At 33.0% G+C, this 15149-nt stretch overlaps 1 protein-coding gene across 2 annotated transcripts in view; it reads right to left on the bottom strand.

The window, feature by feature from the left end:
- Positions 1–15149, bottom strand: part of LOC126886910 (pre-mRNA-processing factor 39) — a 126404-nt gene that overhangs the window by 22295 nt on the left and 88960 nt on the right. For both annotated transcript variants that reach the window (XM_050654069.1, XM_050654070.1), the window contains one exon: positions 5433–5709. In XM_050654069.1, the coding sequence (XP_050510026.1) occupies positions 5433–5709 (277 nt within the window). The remainder of the gene's footprint in view (positions 1–5432; positions 5710–15149) is intronic.

The raw sequence follows: 15149 nt of genomic DNA, 5'->3' as shown, positions 1-15149 counted from the left end.
TTATTATTAATTAATAATAAAAAAAGTTTAAAACCTGTTTTAAAAATTTTATTTTGTAAAGAAAGGCAAAAGTTGAATATGAGAGAAAATCTCACGCGCGACCACTCGCGTACAAACCTACCTAGCAGCCTATGCCGGGTTAAAGGCAAAATGCCCTCAATCGCAGAATTCAATTTTTTTTATGTTCTATGTGATTAAAAAATAAGATTCAGCGGAATTTTAACCCTTCACCCCCTTCCCCTCCCCCACCACCAAAGACGTCATTTTTTCGTTTTGATTTTTTTTATTTCAAAATTTCAAAAAATTCACAGGCATACTTAAGGCTTTTACAAATGATGTCAATTTTTTATGGATTGGCAACGTTGGTGTAGTTCCGATAAGTACTGTTTTGTTTTTCGGCTACAATAAACCAGAATTACGAGTGTTGTAACGAGAAATAATTCAGAATACGTATGGTAATAGTGAAATAAGCTGATAGAACATGGAACAACACCATTGAGAAGGCTTAACGAAAAGAAATATAGACTTCAGGCAAGCAAAAACTTTGACAAACAACATAAGAGAATGGAGAAGAACTTATACTGCAGCGCCACGATAAAAGAGTCATAATTTATTTTTAGATTTTAATTAGGCTGTATGTAGTTATTATATAAATTTATATTTATTTTTGAAATGTCAAATTTGATTTTCGACACTGGCGTCAGCCGGTAAAAGAAATAAAGATTATGTAGGTCGGCAATCATCATAGCTAGAGACGGCAGCTCTGAAAAGTTCATTTGATGTACATCCGTACCATTTTCTCAGGTTTAGTCCAGAGAAATAAGATTTTTCTCGTGACACATCCCCTCCAGGCCGAAACCAAATTTTTTAAGTAGTATGGACATCTATATTAATAACCTATTCGCGATGTGCAAGTACTTGGAAAGGGAAACGAGAAACGACCCTGCGCGAGTCGCGGAGAAATATTGCAACTATCTTAAATAATTCATATTGTCAATTGAAATTGTCAAATTGACGTATATTTCATACCTTCTGTCAATGAAGCAGAAAAATTATATATTGCTCCACAATATTGATATGATATGCAATTATTATATAAAGGTAAATTTAATTAATTGTATTTTGCTTGCAGTACTGCATTTTAATAACTAATTTTATTTACTACATACAATTGTTGATGTTTTCATAACATAACCTGAATCTTATTTTTTCTTCTTATTATTTTTTTTTAACTATGGCCTTGACAATTATCCAGTAACCAGGACTAATATAATTGGCCAATATAATTAAAAGTGCGAATAATAGTACAGAGCGTAGAAACAGGGGTCGCTTTGCTGAAATTGCACGGTCCCAATATGTCATCAAAACCGATTTTGATGATATACATAGTTATAAACAAATAAAGATCAAAAAACGGTAAATTTTCGCTTTTTTCGTCTATTACTAATAAGTGAAGCATTCTAAACAAATTTGAGAATAAGAAACTCATAAATCATATAAAGAACTACAATATGGCGTTCGCTGAATATGTCTATCGTTGTTGGTTGCTTAGAAAATTGCAAAATAAATAATAAATTTTGAGTTTTTATAAATTATCATAACTTATGTAAAAATTAAGTTAAAACGTTCTTATTACACCGAATGCTGAGACTTCTTGTGCTTAAATTATATTTTAAATTTTAAAGCAATTGGTCAAACAGTTTAAAAAAGTTATTTAATTTGTTTATCCCAAATTCATTTTATTTGCAACACTATAAGTCAGAAAATTATGAGGTTACAGTAATACTTCTGACAGTTTATGAACTACTATTAACTTAATTAAAAAAAATTACAAAAAGTAATTTTAAACAGTGTAAAATTATTTTGCAAAAACATGTCGATTTTTTTATTACTTCGTTACCGGTAGAAAAATTATTTTTTCATATTTAGAAAGACTGAATTTTTATACACATTTAGAAAGAAAAACAATTGTCGTAGGAGAGTTAGGGACGAAGTTAGCCCCCCCTTTTTTAATTCACGTGTTCTTGCAAAATTGCAAAATAATTTTGCAATATTTAGAATTATTTTTTGTTAATTATTTTAAATTAAGTTAATAGTGTAAAACTTCTTCTTTCATAAACTATCCAAAGTATTACTGTAACTTCAACATTTTCTGACTTGTAGTGTTGCAAAAAAAAATTAATTTGGGATAAACAAATTAAATAACTTTTAAACTATTTCACCGATTGCTTTGAAATTTAGGGTATGATTTAAGCACCAGCTCAGCACTCCGTGTAATAAGAATGTTCTAAGTTAATATTTACATAAGTTATGAATATTTATAAAAACTCAAAATTTATGATTTATTTTGCAATTTTCTAAGCAACCAAAAAGGATAGACATATTCAGCGAACGCCATATTGAAGTTTTTTTATATGATTTGAGTTTCTTACTCTCAAATTTGTTTAAAATGCTTAACTTTACGGTTTTTTGGTCTTCATTTGTTTATAACTATGTATATCATCAAAATCGGCTGCAGGAAACATATATTAGGTTATTATTATAGATGACCATACTCCTCAAAAAATTTGGTTTCGGCCTGGAGAGGGTTGTGTCACCAACAGAATATTTTTTTTCTTATTTCTTTGAACTAGTTGTGCAGCCACGATATTCTGCGTCTCTCCACGTTGTTGTATCTCTCTCCACGTGTAATATGTCCGAGATCTTCAAATTTTCTGGTTTTGATTGCATTTAAGACTTCCATTTCTTTATTCATCTTTCTCAAAACCTCTTCTGTGACGTGTTTTGTCCATGATATTTTCATAATTCTTCTGTACACCCACAGCTCGAATCATTCCAGTTTTTTCATTGATTCAAGGTCCAAGCTTCCATTCCGTATAACAAAGTCAAGAAAACGTAGCATCCAGCCAAGCTAACTCTTAGCTCCAACTTTAAATCCCTTGTGCAGAGCACTCTTCTTCTTTTGTTGAAATTTGTTCTAGCCTAATTCTAATTTTCTATTATGATCGGTTCCAGCGACAAAAATGTACCTTTAGGTATCAAGATAACTTAGAGAACGATTTAAGATCTATTGGTAGTTGGAGAAGAGTTGCCAGAGATAGGGGTGAATGAAGGATTGTTCTAAGAATCGCTTTGGCTCATAATGAGCTGTGATGCCACTGATGATGATGATGAAATATCAGTTTTTGCACTGGACCGTTAAGCTGCTTGTGTCTGGTCGACGATGATAGAATTTAGTTTCCCTACACTATTCACAGAGCATTCACGACGTTCCATAGCACGTCTTCTATAAACGACTCAACATGCAGTGATGGGCGCGCTAATAACCAGCAAAATAACGCAAAAGATGGAAAACATAATACATTGTGAGATAAAAAGAAATGAAACTAATAGTTAAGAAATTTAGCGATAAAAACCTATAAAGTACCCCGCACAAACCTTATGGAAATTAGGTCCCAGTGGATTTCTTTCATACTTTGGGAAAATACTTTTTGAAGCATCCTGATAAAAAGTTTTCATGGGCACAACTCAATCGTATGAAGGATTTTCAAGATATAGAGGCACAAACTCGAAAAATTATAAGATTTACTGGGTATTCCAATTCCCTGAGTTACTGGTTATCTGGCAACATGTAGAAATTTGGATCAAGGAAAAGTACTAGTAGTCTAGGATTTTTTCCAGGCTATCCAATAGCGGCCTTTACCTTCAACGGACGTCATCTTCTAGAGTTTCGAGGGTTTTCGGCATTAAATTGATATAAACAGATTACTCATGGGTTTTTGGGATCGCTAAACACGAATATGCCATCAGAATTGACCTCCGAAGGAGTGGTCAGGGCCACTGCAAGGGACGTCATCTTCTAGAGTTTCGATGGTTTTCGGCGTTTAATTGATGCAAATGAATTACTGGAGGGTTTTTGAGGTCGCTAAACACGAATATGCCACCAGAACAGACTCCCGGAGCACCTCGTTTCGAAGGTCAATGAAAGGCGCTCCTGGAGTTTCGAGGTTCTTTGGTACTACATTAATGCAAACGGATTAGTTATAAGTTTTTAGTGTTGCTGAATACGAATACGTGATCAGCACAGACACAGGAGCACCTGGTGCCTAAGACAGGTTATCTTCTGGATTTAAAAACGTAAGAGTAATCCATTTGATTTCTCCGAAACTCCAGAAGACAACCTGTCTTAGGCACCTGGTGCTCCTGTGTCTGTGCTGATCACGTATTCGTGTTCAGCAACCCCAAAAACCTATAACTAATCCGTGTGCATTAATGTAGTAACCCTCGAAACTCCAGGAGCCCCTTTCATTGACCTTGGAAACCAGGTGCTCCGGGAGTCGGTTCTGGTGGCATATTCGTGTTTAGCGATATCCAAAAACCCTTCAGTAATTCATTTGTATCAATTCAATGCCGAAAACCATCGAAACTCTAGAAGATGACGTCCCTTGCAGTGGCCCTGGCCACCACGTTCTCCGGAGGTCAATTCTGATGGCATATTCGTGTTTAGCGATCCCAAAAACCCATAAGTAATCTATTTATATCAATTTAATGCCAAAAACCCTCGAAACTCTAGAAGATGACGTCCGTTGAAGGTCAAGGTCAAAGTAAAGGTCGCCATTGGATAGCCAGGAAAAAATCCTAGACTACTAGTACTTTTCCTTGATCCAAACTTCTACATGTTGAAAGATAACCAGTAACTCAGGGAATTGGAATACCCAGTAAATCATATAATTTTCCGAATTTGTGCCTCTATATCTTGAAAATCCTTCATACGATTGAGTTGTGGGCACAACTTATTATCAGGATGCTTCAAACAGTATTTTCCCAAAGTATGAACGAAATCCACTGGGACCTAATTTCCATAAGGTTTGTGCGGGGTAATTTACATTCTATTTATTATTTCCCACCTTTAGACGTATCGGACGAGTTCGGCAAGTGCCACAGTGACAATTTTAGTTGACATACTCCTCTGGTCTAAAGGTGGGAAACAATAAATAGAATGTAAATCAATAGGTTTTTATCACTAAATTTCTTAACTCTATTATTTATCATTTCTTTTTATCTCACAACTTAATATGTTTTCCATCTTTTGCGTTATTTTGATAGTTACTAGCGCGCTCATCACTCTATAATTTCTTGTAAAAGTGATAAAATTGAAACTTATGAAGTGGGTCGATTTCTATGTACTTAAGTGTATTTTAAGGATTATGTCTAACAAAACTAATTGTTTTTTAACAATATTAAAAAATAAAATTATACCATATATTATGTATATTAGATATGAGGAGTGTTACCAAATCATAGTCGCAAAATAAAATGAATCTTTATTTTTACATCACAAACTAATTAAATTAATATCCCACACAGTAATATGATATACTATATTATATTATTTAGTAATATATCAAGCACACTTTAATAAAATATCTTACCGCTTCTTCATAATTCCATCTAGCAGTCACTGCGGTCACCGTATTTTTATGGAGTTTTCTTCGAATTGAAATTATTCTTTCTCTAAGAATTTTTGTTTCTTCGTCGGAACTAATCACTTTGGTCTGATCCTCATCACCAGGTGGCGCGTCATTGTCTGCTGGTGGGGTATCAGTTATTTCGTGCTTGAGTTGCTGCCTAACCTCCTTCCGCAAAGCAAAAAACTCATCTACGTCTACTACCTTGTTTGGTGCGTTATTAGATATATGTTCTTGGAAACTTTAACAAAATTACACAGGTAAAAAAAATGGTAATTTACAAAAATTTACAACTATATTTACAACTAAATAATACATTAAATCTATTAAACCTAAATACTAAGTAATATATTCAATGGTTTATCAATTAAAGACAACGATATTACACTAAAAACATGGAAAATAATCTGGTATATTTATAGATACCTACATTTCGTAAAGATAATATCTTGGTACAGTTGCATTCATACATAATTATAAATTTTCTTGATACACAGTATGACCCCCTTAAACTTTCACTTACAAAAATATAAATAAACAAAGATTTGTCAGGAAGATATACATGATTGAGAAACTATACATCAATGAATATACCTAGTTGGTGTTATACAGTGAATTGATAATATAAACTTTTGATGATTGATAGCTAAATACTTAAATATAATTAGATACCGAATAGCAAAGAGTCAACAGGGAAATAATCATTTTTAATAAAAAATTGTTAATTATAGTAAGTTAAGTTAGTAATAAAATTTTATTTTTTAAACTATATATAGAATTAATAATTTTTTTTGGCATTTTTTAATATATTTTAAATTTGATACGCCTATGTTTGGTTTACACAAGTGACGCCTCTTAGGTCGAATTTCTCATATCCAGTTCAACTCAAATTTAAGCTGAACTTCCAGTGAACAACTGTTAAACGTCAAAATTTTGACATTTAACTGTAGTTCACCAAAAGTTCAGGTTAAACTTGAGTTGAACTCGACATGAGAAATCGGCCCTTACTGGTTCAAAGTAAAACTACTAATGTCAACAAGTTTATTTTCATAAACTACAAAATGAATAACGTTAAAATTGGTTGACATTTGTCAAAGTCTTTCTGGAAGATAATTTGATAAATAGTGAAATATATTTAAATGATTATTTTTTAATGATTTTAATTTCCAATCATGTAGTAAGATTTTTCATCACGTGTTAATTATGTGCAATCAGATTATTATTATACTGGGAATAACCTACTTACATTATTATACTGAGCATAATTTTTAAGTAGGTATTTTGTTTCTGCTTATAAAGTGGAAAGGCGCAAAATGTCGCCTGTCAAAATTTTCAATGTGTTTTGAATGTATTCATTTTTTCGAATCCTGAGAAAACTAATAAGTATTTTTTTTAAATTTAAACGCAGAATGAAAGACTAAATTATTGCCGAGGGCCGAAAGTCCCTTAGAATCAATAAAAAGTTTCTTTTGAATGAGACATTTGAAATTAAAAATCACACTAAATTTTCTCTCAGTTTTTCACCCCTGTAACTTATTAAAATAAACATTATAAAAGTTTTCAGGGACTTTCGGCCCTCGTCAATAACGGCCCTCGCCCAATCTTTCATTCTGCGTTTAAATTTTTCAAAAATATTTATTAGTTTTCTCAGGTTCGAAAAAAAATAAATCCCATTTAAATAGCATTGGAGCCGAAAGTTTATACCCATCCCCTTAATTACAACTAGTTTTATAGTTTTGACAACTGTCACATTTAAGAAAATTAACCGAAATAAACTTTTAAGACTACATCTAATGTCAAATTGTCACGAGCGAAATACATGAATGCCTCAGAAGTCAAACGGTGTAAGTCAATTCTCCCTAAAAATGACTTATTGAAGTTTAACACACATTATTGTATATAAATTGTAAATATATTGTAAATAATTTATTAAAGAAAAGTACCACTACCAATAAAGATGTACTAGTAGTTATTGTTCACATAATTAACCTATTGTTAAATCAGAGGACTGAAGTGCAGGCAACAATAGATACAATTAAAGCGTCTGTAAAATCTAATGAGGCGAAAGTTGAAACTTTAGAAAAGAAACTTGAAGGGTTACAAGAAAAAATTGAAACCATGTGTGGAAATGGAAGTGAAGAGATAAGAAATAAAAGTGTATCTATTATCAAAGATGAGCAAGATATGTTCCTGGAATTAGAAGATAGAAGTAGTCGATCTAAAAATATACTAATCTATAATGTTGATGAGAGCCAATCTAAGGTTACTAATGAGAGAATAGATCATGACAAGGCAAATATTCGAGAAGTACTAACGAAACTGGAGGTTGGAGCAACTGAGTTTAAGGTAATTTTTCAAAATAATACCACAGTGATTGCATGTCTTAAAAACAAACATAAGTTGAAGCCATCGAGCATATTGATTAAATCAGATCTTACTCAAATGCAACGAAATCATCTCAAGAAATTATATGAAGAACTTGATAGGCGTAGAAGAAATGGTGAATCAAACTTGGCAATACGATACAAGAATGGTAACCCGTTTATTTCAAAGGTAAAAGAACAAAACCACCAGAATCCAAAAAACTCCCAAATGCGAACATAAGTATGAATAGTCTATCACTTTACTACCAAAATGTGCGTGGTCTGCGTACGAAGCTAAAGGACATATCGTTACCCTAAGTGCAAAATGTTGTATGTAAAATTAGTGTACTTTACAGGAGGTAGAAAAAACGTATTTACTTTTAAATGCATTTTTTTTAAACATGGGAATAAAAAATATTTATCTTTTTAGTCTTTACTTTTAAAATGATTTTGATTACACAGGAAAAATTATATGATATACTTATTTTTTTTGTACATACGACACTTTGCAACTTAATTTATAGTAATAACTCTACATACGACTTTTTTCATGTAGACATACAGCTTTTTTCACTCTAATTTCAAAAAAATAAAGTAACATACATTTTTAAAAATTTTATTTACACAACTTCTACTCATTTTTGTAACAAAACAGTAAGTAAAACTTTTTTCTAGTTGCCATGACTCAAGTTGTCGTAAAAAAGTGGAGTCCTCCTCAAGGCAAGCTTTTAATTCTTGTAAGTCTTTGTATTTCCTGTCTTGAATTGGTAGAGATTTGGAGTACAGAGGATTAAGTGTTAGGAAAACTTCATTAATTGGTTTTGGTCTCTTAGGTAGCTCTAACCAGTTATCTGAAAAGTTTAATTTGTACCAAATATGGCCATCTTTTACATACTTAAGGCACCTTAAGTCAGTGACATAAGGGTCTCCTTTTTTTGAACCAGGCCTTATACTCTTGTAGTATCCTTTTGAAAAACAAAGAAAATCCTTAAAAGATAAGCTTTCTACACAGAAGGGTTTGGATGGGTTCTTGTGTCACGTATTGCTCTCACGTAGTCTGCCGGAACGTAATGCTCTTTGTTCTTAAGCTTTTTTTCTATTTTGCTATGCATGGAGTCTACCTCCATTTGTGTGTATCCCACTTCCAAATATTTTTGATATACAGTTACTCCTGTTTGGCAAGTGAAATACAGTAGAGCATTTGAAACAGTCTCACACCTGTTTTGGTAAGTGCAACCATCACTCCAAATAATTATTTCATTGATACTTGGTTCTTTTTTCCAACTTTTTTCTCAAAAACCTCACAATCATTGAAGCAAATCTTTCTACACCTCCATTACCTTCGTGCCAAACATAGCATGTGCCTTCATGTGTTACCAAGTTATAAATAGTCCAATTGTGAACTTTAAGTTTGGTTTTGTAATAGGCTGTAGATGCCTTTATATTTGGACAAGTGAGAACTTTTTGCACATCAACAGCATAAACTTGCACTTCACTTGAGTTTTCAGCCCTTTTTTTATCTGTTTCTTTCTCATTTCTGGATTCAACTTTCCTGTTTTGGTGATCATCATATTCTTCGTTTGTTATTTTTCCCAGTTTGTGTTTTAGGCAAGTCTCACACTGATCTTTTTTAGGAAAAAAAACCCGATATTATTATTTTCAAAAACTACATGAAAAAGAGCTGTTGATGCTGGTTAAGTTGCTGCTCTTGACAGACACGTTCATATTCTCTGTAAAGTTGACTCTTGCTTTCCCACATTGGTTCTAAATACACTTTGCTTGTTTTAGCACGGCAGTAGTGCGATTCCATTTTTGGCAAAGAGTCTAAAAGCTGATGGATTCCCCTCCTTTTTTCTGTATCATCTCTAGAAGGCGTCTGAGCACTGGAATCAATATTTTTTGTAGATTCTACGTTTTCATGGTTTTCTCGATGAATAGGGATATCAAGGGGTGATTTCATAACCCAAGAACGTACAGACCTTTCCCCTAAAGAGAATGTATTTAAAAACATTTTCTTACAATCTCGCATTCTTATATCACCCACCTTCAAATGGTACTTAAAAGAAGAATTTTTACGCGAGTTCTGTGAAACAGTACTTGATCGTCGAAATTCTGGTGTAGATTTATCCACCAAAGACACTATAGTAGCTTGTTTTGTTTCTTAACTTTCAATTCCTTTCCAAAAATTTGTGAAAAGTTGAAGCCTGTTAGCTTCACTCACTTTATCACAATTAAAAAGCCTATTCTTGCATTCACATGGAGCTTTCATTTTTCGTTTTTCTCTTTCAAAAGAAAGTTTGTACTGGCCGTTGTCTTGTTTTTTTAAACCTAAATATTTTTCTCCTTTTCTTCTTTTTGCTGCATTAAGAGTTCGTTCTTAATCTCTTGGGTTTAAGTTTTCCCCCTTCCTTCTCTTTTTTTTGGTTAAAGGCAAATTTTCCGTGCTACTATTAAGGCCAATCGACTGAGCCTCCTCTTGTGTAACAAAATCAGTTCCTTGTGAATTGTTTATTTTTTCAGAATTATTTTCCTTCTTTCGTTTTGATTTCACGTTAGTTTTATGTTTCACTTCAGTAAGTTTTGTTTTTGTTTTAAGCTTTTGTCTTTTAGAAGCAATATTACTGCACTCTTCATCTTCATCACTTGGTTATACTCACCTGGTTAAACGGTTGTTTCTTCACTTTTCACCTTAAAATAGCGCAACTAAGTAAAATTAATAATAATTAAAATTGTTTTAAGAATAATAATATGTAAAAAAATAATGTTTCTTTAATGTGATACACAATGAATCAAACAATTATCTACGGGTCACGTTTTCACTGTCAGCACATGGTCAACACTTCCATACATAAGACTTTTTGCAGTTACAACAAACAGCTGTAAAAACATACGACTTTTTGATTTCTTATTATAACTACTGATAAATCAGCTGAAAAATTGAAATTTTTTACATACGACATTTTGCACTTAGGGTAACGATAAATTTGACATCCTGTTCAGCTACATATGACGTTATTTTCCTAACAGAGAGTTGGCTTGGTCCTGAAATTAAAAGTAATGAAGTTTTCTGTGATTTATATACCGTATACCGTCGGGAACGTGATCATATTTCCAGCGAGAAATCAAGAGGAGGTGGAGTGTTAATTGCAGTTAGAAGTGATATCAGTTCTTGTCTAGTGAAAATTGCCAGTTCAAATGTAGAACAGGTTTTTGCTGGAATTACTATTAATTGCATTAAATATGTTTTTGGCTGTGTCTACATTCCGCCCAGATCTAGATTGGATGTTTATTCCAATCACATTGATACTGTAAAACTAATTATGAATAAGTATAAAGATTCTAAACTAGTATTATTTGGGGATTATAATCTACCAAATCTGATATGGGACGGTGAGACGACTGCTAAAAATATAAGTAATGATACTGAAATTTTGTTTTGTGACGAGTTCAATTTTTTAGGATTAGGTCAATATAATTATTTTAAAAACCAGTATGACTCAATTCTTGATCTGTGTTTCTCTGATAATTATTTAAATCTAAAAAAAGGGGAAGCTTTAATGATGTGTGACAGGTATCATCCCTCACTTGAAGCATTAATATTATTTGATAATCAATATATCAGTTTGGAAACTAATATTTATTATAACTTTCACAAGGCGGATTATGGTGCCTTGAATAATTACACTAGTCAACAAATAAACAAAAAATTTTTGCGACAGATGTTAAAATGGCTGTACCGTGGAGTTTAAGGCACCCTGAATGCGAATTCAAACACTAAAATTTTCCACCACGTATAGATTTTGAGTTATCTTCTTCTTAAGGTGCCGTGCATTTCTGCGCAGGGGTCCACGCGTACATTGTTTTGTCAGATGAAATGTTAGATTTTGAGTTATAGAATGCATCAAGTATTGCTGTTTATTATAAAAATTCTTTTATACTATATACACATAAGTTCAGAACTAGAAACAAAAACTATAGTAAGTCTTTTGTACACAATTTTGTGCATATCCCAATTTTCCCATAACACTATGTGGATTAACACGAACACACATTTTATCCTGCATAGTAAAAAACTAGGATAGCTCCTGGTTACGGTTCCTAAATATTATAAGTTTTACTGGCTAGTAGATTCCATTTAAAAAAAATCCATTATTGTAATCTAGAACGTATAGTTAAGCATGTCCTTTGGACAAGTGAAGGTCTAGAACTAAATCATGTAATTCGGCTTGTTGGATGCAATAAGGTGCTTTTCGTCGCTTTCGTCAAAATAAGAATCGTTCTTTTCTGATACATCATCGGGTTTACTTTTATCGCCATACATTTCCAAATCTTCCTCCCAATTTGCCGTGGGTCCTGGAACTGGAAAATCTTCTCCATGGAAAACCGGCTTTATTGCTGAGATAATATCTGGATATTCAATTTTATGCTTGCTTTTCCTTGAAAACACAGACACTTTTGTCATGCAGAAGTAACAGTCGTTAAAACGGTTTAGAACTATGTAAGTTTAAATGGGTAGGTTTACTGATTAAGGATTACCTTTGGTTTATTCTTTATTTAAATGTTAATGTGTTATTAAAGACATTTTAAATATCCCAGTGTTGTCAAATTATGCACAATTTTTAGAAAAAATGGTAATTTGATAACAGCACTCCCCGATATATTACAAATGACTGTTTAAAAAAAATTTAGTAAAATATAACTCAAAAATCGTAACTCATTTTTTTTGAAAAAATTATAACTCAAAAATCTTACGTGTTAGGAACTTTTTATTATCATAATCATATTCAGAGAGCAAAAATTAACAAAAAACAGCATATTGCATTCTAGTCGCAAATTGGTTGTAAACTAGTGTTATTTGCTTCAGATCAATTGGATTGAGTTGTACTGTTTAGAGGATGTAAATGACATTTTAGATGCTTTTTATTCCATTATTTGGAACGCAATTGAACTTTTTGTACCAAAGATATCTGTAAAAAGATCGAATTTTCCTGTTTGGTTCTCATCTGAACCACCGTCTGAACTTAAGAGTAAAGACATTGCCAAAAAGATTGCGAATAAAAAATATAAAACTACAAATAAGTATCACCACTATATTGAATTTAAAAATTTGAGAGATGAATGCTCATCACTCACTGAGCAGTCTTACAATGCTTACGTTTCAAAGATGGAAGTGAGAATAAATGAGAACGCTGGTGAATTTTGGAAGTTCATCAAAAATAAAACCAACGGACATGGTGCTCTCCCTGGCTCTATGTTTCTAGGTGAGGAAAGTGAGAATGACAAACAAAAAATAACAGAGTTGTTTGCGAAACATTTTGGTACTGTACAGTGCCGGCAAAAAATCTTTACATTGCCAAATAAATCACCAAATTTGAAGACAATTTGCATGCTTTCTGTCTGCTCTTGGAGGGGAGGGTAGGGGAGGGGGGATAGCGTACTTGCCACGGAAATTATCTGTAGTTTACGGACCGCTTGGCTTATTTAGGATATTCTGCGCGTTTGCACTGTAAACAGTTGGCTTTGTGCGCGTAGTCAGTGTTAAACTTCGTCTCATTTACCGTGTCAAGTTTGAGATCGTCAAATTCTAAATTGAACTGACAAATGTGGGTCGAAAGAAACTCACAAAAGAGAAGAAGGTTCGTGCTTTAATAATACTGGGAAAGGGGAGTCTGTAATTACTGTAGCACGTGATATTGGTGCTTCAAGAGAGGCTATTTATCAACTGAAACGTTGCAGCCGAACGTTTCAGTTGATAAATAGCCCCTTTTGAAGCACCAATATCACATGCTATGGTAATTACAGAGTCTCCTTTCTCCAGTAATGTTAAAGGATGAACCTTCTCCTCTTTTGTGAGTTCCTTTCGACCCATATTTGTCAGTTCAATTTAGAATTTGACGATGTCAAACTTTATGCGGTAAATGAGACGAAGTTTAACACTGACTACCCGCACAAAGCCAACTGTTTAAAGTGCAAACGCGCAGAATACCCTAAGTAAGCCAAGCGGTCCGTAAACTACAGATAATTTCCGTCGCAAGTACGCTATCTCCCCTCCCCTAGCCACCCCTCCAAGCGCAGACAAAACGCATGAAAATTGTCTTCAAATTTGGTGATTTATTTGGCAATGTAAAGATTTTTTTTGCTGGCACTGTATACAGCACTTTTAATGGTAAATCTCTGGATAACCTGGAGAGTAATGAAATTTGCTCACAACAGCTGGAGGTGGAAATTAGTAACCTCGAAGTCACTTTTGACAATTTACTGAATGTGTTGTTGTCATTAAATGTCAATGGCCCTGATTTGATACCGAATTTGTTCCTAAGAGAAAGTGCAGTGTCCTTGTGTGAACCATTACTATATGTTCTTAATAAATCTCTCCAGACGGGAATTTTCCCGAACAGATGGAAACATTCCTTTGTGTGTCCTATTTTCAAGGCAGGAGATCATAGTGATATCAAAAATTATCGGCCAGTTTGTATTCAGTCAGCCTTATCTAAAGTATTTGAAAAAATGGTTGTGCCTTCGAAATGCTCATATATCATTTTTTCACGTAATAAGACCACCAGTGATTTTAAATACAAGATAGGAGATGTGGATTTATCTAGGGTTCAGGTAATTAAGGATTTAGGTGTGTTACTGGATAGTAAGCTAAGTTTCGTGGACCATTATGATGCCATTATTGCGCGTGCTAATCGGACATTAGGGTTAGTCATCAGAATGTCATATGATTTTAATAATTTGTTTGTAATTGTGAGATTGTTTTTGAGTTATGTTCGTTCATTACTAGAGTATTGTTCAGTGATTTGGAGTCCAAGTTATGAGAATCACAAATATCGAATTGAATCGATTCAAGATAAATTCGTTAGGTATCTGTGGTATAGATTAGGTACTAGAGGAATGCAATTGAATTCCAGTCAGGTCATGCAGATGTTTCATCTGCACCGTCTAGAGGATCGCAGGCGATACTTTGACCTTAATTTCGTATTTAAGGTGTTAAATGGTATTATTGTCGCACCTAGCATTCTGGGTCGAATAGATTTTTATGTTCCAGCTAGGAATCTGAGAAGATGTCCCTTGCTATCTGCTAGATCGTGCAATATACGTCATGCAGAAAATATGCCTTTAAATAGAATTGTTTCTAGTGTAAATGAGTTTCCAAATATAGACTTTATGGGAGTCACACTAAATGCTTTTAAAAGGACTATTTCACGTGAATTATTTTAATTTGATTTTAATTTTTTGATGTCGTTAGTTTAATTGTAAGTAATGTAAGTTAACTTGTGTTCAATGTTTAATTTTGACTTTTAATTTTAATTGTAAA

Source organism: Diabrotica virgifera, chromosome 6 (genome assembly GCF_917563875.1).
Source record: "Diabrotica virgifera virgifera chromosome 6, PGI_DIABVI_V3a".
NCBI classification, from domain to species: Eukaryota; Metazoa; Arthropoda; class Insecta; order Coleoptera; family Chrysomelidae; genus Diabrotica; species Diabrotica virgifera.
Note: the sequence above shows the minus strand (reverse complement) of the source record. Positions and strands in the feature narration are given on the sequence as shown.